Source organism: Colias croceus, chromosome Z, assembly GCF_905220415.1.
Source record: "Colias croceus chromosome Z, ilColCroc2.1".
NCBI lineage: Eukaryota > Metazoa > Arthropoda > Insecta > Lepidoptera > Pieridae > Colias > Colias croceus.
The window spans coordinates 860,356-873,399 of NC_059568.1; the positions used below are offsets into that span (position 1 = coordinate 860,356).

The window sequence follows — 13,044 nt, forward strand, 5'->3', positions numbered from 1 at the left end:
AGTTATAGGATATATATACCAATAATATTCTGTACCAACATTTCAATTTGTAAATTAGTGTCCCAAAGTGGAATATAGAATTGAAATTGATATCGAGAACTGTACCTTAACTCAATCTAAAACTGCGTTTGATACGACGATGCGAATTGGACGCGAGCGAAGCGAACGGGAAGCTATTGCATAATCAATATTATTGAATTAACGTATATAGTTCAGTTTCACATTTAAGCTATCCAATATTGGAGTCGACCTCACAGTTGATATGCCAATACGATAGCCGCACCCGATATACAATATGCCCGATATACTGGTACTGGTAAATAAAAAATAATATCTCAAGATACACATAATATGTCCGAAATAAGGTCCGAAATCATCAAATTGGCTATTAGCAAACGTTGAAACTTGAAACCTAAACACTACACAGGCACAAACTTTGTCTTCTTGAAAAGCATATTTTTTTCAAGTTTAACTGGCGTAGATTCTACCCTTCAACCCCTCTTATTTATTATAACAAATTTTCAAATCAACTCACCCATATGCAAGTCGGGTAAATGCTCCACAATGGCCCACTTCGGTTCCATAGTCACGTGGTTCTTATCCGCCAATAACCTGGTTACATAACCACAAGACATCTTCTCATCAACCAGCAGGCTTTTGGAAGAACCGTCAGTGGAAAACGCTTTGATGAAGAGCTTCTTGACGTTAGCTTCGCGCATCCGTTCTAGCGCGAGCTTTATTTTGTCGGCCTTCTGTTGGTAAAGTGAGTCCTGTAAGATTAAAGAGCTAGCTTGTCTACAGGCAAATAAAAATTATATGGGCAAATGATAAAAATGATGCGAAAAAAGCTTCCGAATTTTCGGAAACATTGGTTGGAAAAAAAAAAATAAAATAGAAAGGGCTTTTACCCTAGTTTCTTATAAAATATTTGAAATCTTTAAGGTAGAAAACATAATTTACGTCATACAAGACTTGTACTGCGGTCATGTAGCAGTTTTATTATTAAAAGCCAATACGAAGCGATTTACATGGAAATAAATTAAGAATGAAAAATTAAATTAAATTTTTAAGCTGACGAAATTAATTGCATGGAGTACAGTTAGCAACAAAAAGACGATATCATTGTAAAACAGCTTTGTGTTTCAAAATTATTGAACAGGAATACTGAAGATTCAACCACCAATAATTTTGCCTTTTTATAAATATTTTTCATGCCATTATCTTGGTGCTATTTTAATTAGAAATAACACATATTATCTAATTAAATTCAAATAATTGTTCAGATTTTGTTGCTGACGGTACTAACATAAAAACTTAAAAGTTACCTTTTGATTGGGATGAATAGTGAGTTTCATTTGTTTGCATTTGGAGCTGGCACTGCTAGAGGCTGACGATTCACTCGATAACATCGATACCTGTGGAAATAAATAATTATTATTTTTTTTTTTGCTGACTCTACATACGTTGTATTAATAAAACGAAATCTGTTTCCAAAAGATTATAAAGTGTGTTAAAATTAAAAAGTTTATGCATATAAATGAATAAATACATTACGTTTTTGCGCACCATTTTTTTTTTGTTGACTCTGTTTTGATATTCCTACGTAAATTAAAATTTATTGAATAGTGACGTATAATTAAATATTGTTTAAAATGGTAAGAAATTGTCGTTTATAGTTTTATAAATAACACTTATGTGATAACTAGTTATGCCCATAGGTTTAATATGATAGTAGCATACTTTATTCATAGGTTTAATTATAGTATGTAACATTATTCTTGGATTATAACCTTATACAGCAAATACTATGTTTTTAATTATTTCCTTTATTAATTCTAACGTACATAACGGTACATTCCTAGGTTATTACCTATCGTTGGATAATATGGTTAGTTTTTGTTTGAAGGGCTGTGACATTTAGTTTTAATCCATACTAATATTATAAATGCGCAAGTAACTCTGTTTGTCTGTCTGTCAATCACGCCTAAACTACTGAATCAATTTGCATGAAATTTGGTATGGAGATATTTTGATACCCGAGAAAGGACATAGGCTACCTTTTATTGCGAAATATGTACCACAGGCGAAGCCGGGGCGGACCACTACTTATAGATAATTATAGAAGTACTAGATTGTACTCACTAGTATATGTTTAATGCAGTAAAATTGATAAATAATCCCTTTAATTAACGTACTTGAAAATATTATTATGTAAGTTATTTACTTATTTGAGTAAAAAAAAAAATATGTGCTGATCCAATTAATTCGGAAAATCAAGGAACAGAAATATTAAATAATTGATTAATAATGCTTTATATCGGTGTATAATATTCAAATTTCATACGCCAGCTATCTACATTATTGCTTCAATGGAACCTTATTTTAGTTTCCATTTCGAGACAACATTATGGAAGAGTTAAAAAAATATCCAAATACAAAATAACTAGTTATACATAGGAAATCATCTATTTTTTCTGAAACTAGCTTACCGCCCGCGGCTTCGCCCGCTTTGTCTAAAACCTAATAAATTATATACTAAAATCTTCCTCTTGAATCACTCTATCTATTAAAAAAACGGCATCAAAATCCGTTGCGTAGTTTTAAAGATTTAAGCATACCTACATAGGGACAGAAAAAGCGACTTAGTTTTATACTATGTAGTGATATAGACATAAATAAAAACTTACAGTATCACTAAAAGCGGAATCGTTGTCTGGCGAGTCGGTGCGAGCGATGCTGGAAGCTCCATCCTCTTTGGTGTCCTGCCGCGGAGGGACTTCGCCCTCCGAACGCTCTTTTGATGTTGTTGAGAAATCTGTAGGAAATATATGATACATATCTAATAATAATTAAGTAATCAAAGATCAATTACTCTCTGGATTGAGAATACAAAGCTTTTTTAACAAAAAAATATGGTTAAAACCTAGGCAGTTCTGAAGCGTGTAATCTGTAGAATCTTAATCCTACTAATATTATAAATGCGAAAGTTTGTATGTATGTATGGATGTTTGTTACTCTTTCACGTAAAAACTACTGAACCGATTACAATGAAATTTAGCACACATATAGAGGGTAACTTGGATTAACACATAGGATAGTTTTTATCCCGGAAATCCCACGGGAACGGGAACTATGCTTGTTTTCCTTTGCAAACGCGGGCGAAGCCGCGGGCGGACTTCTAGTTTGTAATATTAATGTAAATACTATATTCTTAATTCAGTGTGTAACCGTATTGGGTTTGGACAAGTATAAAAATATCATAGTATTCTCAATAAAAATAAATATGTGTGTGTGTTTTTTAAGCATGTATAATGACACCAAGAGTCCCTATATTGTTTCCTATGTACTGGCATCCAATATTACAAATTAAAATTAAAGCTTTTTCTTTAAGAGTATTTTAAAGTCATTAACAAGTCTTGACTACCGTGCTTCAAAATTTTTGACGAAAACATTCAAAGTTCAAACGTTCTTTGTCTTAGCAGTAGCTATCGGTAACTCTTGTAGAATGTTGACTTCGCTGAATTTCAAAGGTTGTTTCAAAATTCTTTGAAGGTATTTTTTGGTGTCACTTATCATACCTGCAAAGTGTTGGCAAAAAACGCTTGAAACCTTAGAAATAACTTTTCAAAGCTAAAACGTTGGCTTAACAAAGTAAAGGTAACTGTTTCAAAGTAACGGTTTGTATGTGACTGTGTTGGACACTTAAAACACGAGTTTTTAACCTTTCCCAAAGCAGCTTTTGTTTAGTGTCGGTGTTTTCGTAATTCGTTTCTTTCGTCGCAGGTATAATTGATTTGTTATACCTATATTTGTTGAGTTAGCTATTGTTACTGCTATTCAATAGGAACCTTGGCATCACATTTAGTATTACAAAATAAAAATTGTAAATACAGATATGTAAATAATATAAAATGAATATTCGATATATAAAAAAAGGTTACAAATCCTTTTTAAATCTAATATTCACTATAACTAGTTGAGATTAAAATGTATTCATAAATGAAGTATTTCCTTAGTTTAACACCCATTTTATAATACGGCTAAATTTAAAGCTTTTCCATATTCTCATTTCATAAACATATTTTCGTCTGAATAAAAGTGAACTAGTTAACGCGTTGTATAGTTAAAAATTAAAATGTTCACTTTTGTGATGTTTATAAGCTTTTTTAATTCATTTGCGCTGCATTTCATGTTAAAAATAAATTCATTTTTAAGTTTACAGATTTTTTTTTATAATGAAGGTGATGATTTCTATTTATTTATAATGCTGTTCTCAAAAAATATATTTGTTTTCTGACCGAAAGTTATTTTATAAGAATCGAATTCTATGTAGATATTTTATTTCTTGCAGAAAGGTGCAGTTTAAAGATTCACCTATACTTAACTATTACAGTCAACCTTCTCATACAAATCACCAAATACATAGACTTTTTACAAGAAAATAAAAATTTTAGGCTCTAATATTATGCTTCCATATTTATATTATATTTATTAGTAACTTGAAGAGTATTGGATAATCGGAAGTTAAAAGAAAGGGTTCTCTGCTCCCTATAAAAACTTCCCTTCTATAACCCCCATTAATTACTATTATTGATGGTTGCGTGTGTAGACGATATTTTTATAATTAAACCAGCTGTCGTATATATTACGTACGATGCTTGTATAATATGTATATTTTTAGAAAACGTCAACAAATTGTTATATGACACACGCCACATTGAATTATCTATAGAAGAGCTTTACCCTAAGCTTGCTATACTACAAGGATGATATAAACCTTCAATATTTATTTATTAAACAAGACTTATGTAGTTAATTCACATAAAAAATAGCGACCGGAAAGCAGAGAAAAGCCGGCAAGAAACTGAATTTTTATGATACCTATAGGATATTTTTAAGATGGAATTTTTGTGTATTCAAACTCAAACATTCGTCATGACATAGTTTTAACATAACCACCGATTCGGAAAGCAGTTTCTACGGAGAAGAACCAGCAAGATAGTAGTTGCTCTATCAAGGATTTGTGGATTATAAGATTAGTCCTAAAGATTGATTATACATTTTTACTAACCTGTAGAAACCCTGGATAGTTCTTCATCGTACTCCGAATCAAGTGCGCATAATTCCCCCAGTATGGCGTCCAGGTCAGCATCCTGGGTCTCTTCCAAGTTAGCCATGGAGAAGCGGTACGTGTCTATCCGGGGCGCGACGATCTCTAGCGGCCGCATGGACGCGTCCGTGGATGAATTGAGACCCTGGAAGATGGAGTGGATTAGTGTGGTAGTGACCCTATATTCTGTAAATAATGCGGGCTTTAGGATGCCGGGTAAATGGTAAGAGAAGGCCGTAAGTCTATATTGTTATATAAGTTAGGTTTATGTGGTCTATTCTTAATGAGTTGATGCCCTGGAAGATGGCGTGGATTAGTATGGTAACGTTGATCTTAAAGTAATCGTATATTCTGTATCTAATATGGGCTTCAGTATGGGTAGGTAAATGGCAGAACGTCGTAACCTAACCCTTTGTCCTATATCCTGTATCCTAGGTCCTATATATAAGTTACCCGATACCCTAGTATCCTTTCCTTCTTTTTTGGCCCTTTTGGTTTAAGGAATATAGTTTTCAATAAAAACTTAATGTTAAGCCCAGTGCCACAGGGTGAGATCTACAGTGTTTTCTACAGCATTAATCCTACAAATATCATCTTCAACCTTGAAAATATGCATAAACTTTGATTACAACTATGACTAGTCACAGCAAAAGTACGAATCAAAAGGCACCGTTTCGAAATTGGCAGAACCAATCGGAAAACGCAACCCGGCACCGCAGACGTGACCGCAAGACCATTCCAACTTGGCAGGATTCACTACGAACATTGCTCAACGTTTTTTAGCCTTTTATTTTTTACTGTTTGCTCTGTGGGGAAACGTTGAAATATCTCTAATGATAATCCTAAAGGTATAGCTCTGATTTATAGCTCTTTTAAAAACTATTATCCCGTGTTACACAAAGGTAAGGCTAATGAGCATTACTATAAATAAAGTTAATACCTTATTTTAAAGAATGAGATAAATATATTTTTGATTGATATCTTCTCAGTTTGTTATGTTGAAACACATTCAATGCGTGAAATGCATTTCATAATGGTTCGTCGAGTTAAATATTTGATAACAACTCGTATACAAGTCACAATAATTATATTTGGACAATGATATTGATAAACAATTAAATAGATCAATGATCGGAAGTTAATATTTGTTATGGCTGATATTTCTCTATAATTGATGGTAATTAAAACGTTTATTTCCACGTTATGTATAATAATAGAGATATCGAATGATACATGGAAAATGTATAACGATAATGTTAAGAAGGAACGAAGCAATATCTATCAGTTGTTGGTAGAGTTCGTATCTTCGAGGACGCGAAATTCTGAAAGCTTTCTTTTGTGTCGACTAGGATGTAAATAAAATTTAGGATTTGAGAGAGTTCTGTTGAAAAACACAACAACGAAGCGCAGCTCTAGGTATTGTTTACGGTTAAATGGGAGCAATTCGTGTGAACTACAAAACTAGGGGATATTAGCCATCAGGACAGGGAAGTTTTTCTGCCTTGCTGAACATTGGGCCCTTTCATTTATAATAATGAATATCGATTCTTATTTCATCGAAACTTTTAAGCATTGGAACTATATTTTTTGGATTACAACAGCTATCCTAGTGTGTTTTTTTAAATATTATCTCATATTCCGATAAGCGTGAAACCGTCAAAATATAACCGAATTGAATTAAATATGAGCGGAAACTGTAAACAACGTTTATCATTTACCACACACTTTGCTCACGTTTAGATAGGATTGTATAAGCGTCCGGGAATTTGATTTTAGTTAAATATCAATAACTAGCTGCGCCCAGCGGTTTCACCCGCGTGGCTTCGCTCATGTTGGTCTTAGCGTGATGATATATAGCCTATAGTCTTCCTGGATAAATGGGCTACCTAAAAACTTTTTTAATTTGGACCAGTAGTTCCTGAGATTAGCGCGTTCAAACAAACAAACTCTTCAGCTTTATAATATTAGTAAGTAAATCCATTGTAGAGCTTTATTTATGAAGCTATTGTAACTTATTGTAGAACTCTTTTTATTAATTCGGTTAAACTTTTGATTGATAATAAATTATGTAAAACGCATAAATCATTTTTAATAAGGTAGGTAATTTATATGATGATTAATTTTCATTCCAGATGCGAATTCCGCATATGCGAATTTCCAATAACAAGTAGGTATTAATTATCTGTGAACTGTAAACGGGATTCGATTGCGGTGTCGTTTTCAATGCTTTGCCGGTTTAACCGCGTGTTTCCTTTATTGAATCTTATTGAGTTGCAGACTTGCAGTGTTATAGTGTCACGGATGTTTATTAATAGAAATATTGTCACACTTGAATGGAGGATAAATAATATTGCTAATTCATTGATGCTTTGTATTTGTTTGTTATGGCGCCCGTTAAGTAATTCGGTGTTACCACGCAATGGTGATAATTAGCCCAAAATGTGGCAAATTTAAAAACAGGCAGTTAGACGTACTTTTAGCTTCTTTTAAGGACATCTTTCATTCCTTTAAAAGGTATTGTACGAGTTAAGATAACTTAAAAAATAGAATCGAGAAATGTGTCCGACCCGCAGAACTGCAACAATAACGAAGATTAAATGTAGCGATAAGTTTTTATTGTACACACGACATACATGGAACATGTCACAGCGTCTATTATTACACGCATATACCTAATTAAAGTGGACTTGTTTACAGCCCAAGATCCCAGCAGAGCCCCTGGAATTAATCCTACACCATAAATATGAATATAAATGTCGCACACACTCATCCGCTTAATGCGTGAAGAATTAATTAACTCACACATGTCAACATCCCAAAACATGGGCAGGAACGCATTGTCTTTAGAACAATGACCCTTGTCTAATTATGCAAAGAATATATACAATACGACGCTTATAGTTATCTAGTCAGGAAATTTATCTAACCCTATGTTCTAAAAATACTCGGCTTTCACTACGAGTTAAGTAGAGAGAGTAATATAGGATGGCTGGGAGATATGGCGCCAGGCGGGCGCCGATACGTACCGTAGGCATGTCCGACTCGATAGATTTGTTTTCTAACTGTGTATTGACTCTCTTGAGGCGGAAACTTCCTTTAATCGCGGAGAGGAGTCCTCCACGCCGTTTGGTTTCACTCACGTCCATCATTTCGTTCACATTGCACCGAATGAGTCACACACAGGCATGCCGAAATGCCGCGCTCCGTTATTCTTTCACGTTTTTCATAAATCACCAAGGAACTCCGCGGGCCGGGAGCGGGACGTCGCGCGGTGGACGCGAGCACTAGTCGACCTCGCCACTGCAGTGTCAATATTTGCAAAACTTTCGTTTTCACAATCGATTTAAGTGTAGCAGAACAAAAGGGCGCCGGGGAATCGAACGTGGAGCGTACGCAGCGTCTCGGTTACAACTAAAGTTGCATTAGTGAAGTGCGGCACGGTGGAGGACGGGGGGGAAGCGGTCCCGCAAGCCGCAACTGGCAACTCGCAAGTTGGGCGAGGGAAGTCGGCGTGCGACGCGCGCGTTCCCTACACGTGTCCTTACTCCTTTGTTGATCCTGGCGACGTCGCAGCTCGTAGGGACTTGCCACCCGAGTCCACGATCTCCCCAAAGCTTTCAATGAATCTCATTCAATGCCCACACAGATGTAAACAACTTCAAAAATAATAACAATGTTCGTTTATTAGTTTAGAACTGTTGTAAGTGTGATGCGGCACGCATATCACAGAAATAGAACATGTAGTATCTTCGGAAGTGAACTGTCTACTAAATTTGAGAAAGTACAATAGTTTATTTTTTAAAAGCAATAACTATAACGCATACGTTCATTAATCAACCGAGCGAATCATCTATCATCAGAAAGTTATAAGTTATGCAGTCATTATTAAATAGAGGGGAAATGAAATACCTAACTACTATGTTTTAGGAACGTTCCACAAAAGAAAACTGGATATTCTGAATCTCTCTATCTTACTCTACATTCTTTATTCCATATATTTTACTTATATTTAAAATATGTTTACCTTTTTTTTGTAATTTCCTTAATTTTAAAGAACAAGAATTGCCTATTTTTTCGTAAAACTGTTACATATGGCTACACCACACTGCGGAGGCGGGTGCGTGCCCCGCAGTACCCCTCCCCCGCCACTCCCGAAATTCTGTCGTATTATTTAGGGTGGCAATCCGCAATAAAGATCCTGGGCCCGTTTATGGATGTTCTATTCGTTTAAATTTACCATTTAAAGTAATTAAAGGAAGAAGGATAGAAGTTAAGAAATGGAACTTCATTATGTACCGTGTCCTGTATTTAATCCTAAGTCACATACGATGTTCAAGTTACAGTTAATTAATAAATTGTAGAGACATCTGAAAACTTCCCCTTAAATTTTTTATAATAATTGTTGATTACATAATATAAATAAGGAATTATACTTTGGTGAAACATTGACGTCAATATGCAACACGTAACGCAAATTTAAAAAAGCCCTCCAAAAGAAAAACAATATTTCGACATTCGCAACAAAATTTCTTAATGCTGGGATACTTATACAATACAGAAGGTTAAAAATAAAACGCTTAACAAAAAACCTCCCCGCTTACTAACACTTGAAGGGACAAATATTTTTAACTTGCCGCTCCGGTTTCACCATGTCAAAGGTATAAAAAGTATCCTATATTAATCCAAGTCTTAATCTCCCCGTGGGCAAAATTTCATTCATATCCGTTTAACCGTTATAAGTATACACATCTAGTTAAATAAAAATCATGTGTATAAAATATGATTGGTATATCTATGGACTACAAATAAAGTTTAAAATGCTCATTTCTTGAAATGCATTTCTATGCATTTGCTTCATGGAGCACTCCTAATCACTGCTTGCAGAGGTACATATCAATTAGGACCAGGTTCGAAATAAATGCAAAACATTGTAAGACTTTTTCTCGTATCCGTAGCGTATTCCAGAGTGATATTTAAGTTTTTTTTACGCTATCCGGTTGGAATATAGTCTATACACGGTGCCCTGAGTATGATACAGTACTAAAATCAATGAAAAACCCGTATTATATTCCATTGTCACGATGCACCATGAACAGGATACGCTATACAGTATATAGTTATTCAGACATTGTTAATAAAGTTCATATATAGATAATAATGGGAATAAGGGAACAAAAGGGCTAAATTTGTTGATTTAATTGGTTCACCAGTTCCCAGCAAGCCCTACTACAGCTACGTACTCACAATAATGTATGAAATGTTGCTCTATGCTCTTAATTAAAATGGCCCGCATTCAATTTTGAGATAACCTTGTACGCCATTCTCAATTTCCTTATTAGTTACACTTTTTTGTACCGAAATAAACGGCTAAGAGTGTGGTAATAAAATAAATCACTGTTAACCGTTTGTTGTTATAATTTAATATAAAAAATATAAATGTCATGTAACACCAGCAGTTATGGTTAATAGTTTATGGAATAATTAATTGAGTATGAGTTTAAAAATTCATCATTTTACATAACTGCCATCTTCTAAGAAAGAAGTCTTCTTATAATATAGTAACACCAGAAAAATCCGCAAAAATAGTGAGAGGCCTAATTAAACAAAATAAAACACATAAGCATACATCATAATTAATTATTATTATAGTCATTTGCATTTTGTACTATTAATTATTATACAGCAGAATAATAATAATCTTAAAAAAAGAAACCGTCGCCGTCGCCGCGTCGTTACCACAACGCAATCACGTTCAAGGGATGTGTTTCAACATTTAATTGCGTGAAAAGCGCTTGAAAAGCCCTCATGGTGTAATTATTATCTTCAAAATTTCGTATTTCGCAAAATAAATGGAAAACGTATGTGTTTGACTTCATTTAATTATAGCTATGAATTAAAATCATTTACTTTGTGTAACGTGTATACAAACAAAATTTTATTAATGCCATTATTTTGATTATGAATGGCATTAATATGAACGCTTTAGTGTTTTATTGGTTGGGATTAAATTAATAATAAATATAATGGTTAATGCTATTAAAATTATTCGTATGAAGCTTTTTACTTCCTGACAAAAGTTTTTGTGGATGTGAATTGTGAAGATCGTTCGTGAATACAAAAACCTCTGAAAGTACTGAACTGACTTGACTTAAATTTTATATCAGTTTGATAACAGCTATTGTATGAGTTTGCAGCTATAACTTTTGGGCTCTAGGCTCTATCTCTACATTTGTAGACATTGAGTATTTAGTACTTATAAAAAAAAAACGATTTTATGACAAGACATTATTTTAAATTAAAAGAACAAGTAAAAAGCTCGCACATTATAAATTTGAATAAATTTTACAATAATTAATTTACTGAGATTATTTTTCCGACCCAAATATCGATCGATAGAATTGCACCCAATATAAGCTTCTTGATTGCACCATTCGACGTCACGTGGTATTATACTGATAATTTTTTGAAAATTTTCTCTGGTCGTTGACGTCAAACTGACAGGTTGAATTCAATTGTGAAATTATATTGGCCGACATTTGGGACGGAAAAATAATCTCCCGAATACCACACGAGCTTCAAAATTATCTGGCATTTCCCTCAAGGTTCCCTGCAAACAAATAAAGTCGTCAAGTTTTTCAGGAAAAATCACTCGCGCTTCGCGCTCGTGATTTTTTAACCTTGACTAAAAACTTGACTCCTTCATTTGTTTGCAACGAACCTATCGGAAAATACCCGATAATTTTGAAGCTCTTGTGGTATTTATTATAAGTGAATATTAATGATTCTTTTATATTCAGTATTGGACTAATTCCTAATGACTATAAATATTGTGAATAGCTTTCATATTAATAACTGATAAATAAAACTAACAGCTACATATTATATCGATAAAATTAACACTCCATAGAAGGCAGCTGTTAGCTCTACGGGCACAATAAGATTATAATGTCTAATGTAATTTATGTTGCATACGTTTAATATTAATATGCATTTAACGTTCTTCATTTTTTGGCATTTTTTATATGTATGTATAATTTTTTTTAACATTATTTTTAGAAGAAAGACTAATCTGGTAGAGTCGTGAAATAATTATTACAATGTTTGGTTAAGTTTAACAATTTTATCAAATTTTTAGTAATTTTTTTGCAACACATACACTTCTATCCACGCATGTGTTCAAGATCAAACTTAAAAACAAACACAAACCAAAAACCAAAAAGAAAAAAAAATAATTATATTAATCACACAATTATTATCTAGGTATACATATTTATTCCGGATAAAACCAACCTGGGATTTACTTCTCTACACCTAAACCCAAAGGGCTATTTCATCTACAATACACTAGATGTATTTGCATCCCACGTCTGGGGGTCCATCTGCCGAGCAGGTGTCTCCACCACCTGTCAATACTGCATTCTGACCCGTATTCGCTTACCGGAAGCGAACGATACAGCTTGTGAATATGTGCACTGTTTTGTTTATCTGTACGCTTATTTTATTTAAATATGTAGTATAATTAAAGTTATAATCACCACGAGTATAATACTACGGTTTTACTACAGTGTTTTCTTGCTGTTTTGAATAAAATGAATGACTCTACATTATTATCAATTTATACGCATTTTGACAATCTCTACAAATATATTGATAAATAATTCCCCAATTAATGTTAATATACAAAAAAAAACTGTGACTTCGATTTATGAAATATTTACTAAGTTCATGTTAGTACATATTTAAATACCAAAGACATAAAGGAAGTTAGATGTGCAAGCACATTTGCAATAGCTCAAAGCCGGGGCGTTCCGCTAGTATAGGCAGGTACAGATTACATCGCAGCTTCAGGCAGGTGCACAGTTATCTCGAATGCACCAAAACTCGCGTTTATTCGTAAGAATATTCAACAGCCAGATGTCGTATTTATTGGGTCC

General features: G+C 33.7%; 1 protein-coding gene across 4 annotated transcripts in view; it reads right to left on the bottom strand.

Moving 5' to 3' along the window:
* LOC123705616 (abnormal cell migration protein 10) overlaps positions 1-13,044 on the bottom strand; it is a 128,552-nt gene that overhangs the window by 11,465 nt on the left and 104,043 nt on the right. For 2 of the 4 annotated variants that reach the window (XM_045654499.1, XM_045654500.1), the window contains 4 exons: positions 5,072-5,255; positions 2,688-2,815; positions 1,326-1,415; positions 536-770 (listed from right to left, as the gene is read on the bottom strand). In XM_045654499.1, the coding sequence (XP_045510455.1) occupies positions 536-770; positions 1,326-1,415; positions 2,688-2,815; positions 5,072-5,255 (637 nt within the window). Of the gene's footprint in view, positions 1-535; positions 771-1,325; positions 1,416-2,687; positions 2,816-5,071; positions 5,256-8,136; positions 8,502-13,044 lie in introns of those variants that run through there. The other 2 variants (XM_045654498.1, XM_045654497.1) reach the window with 2 other exon arrangements.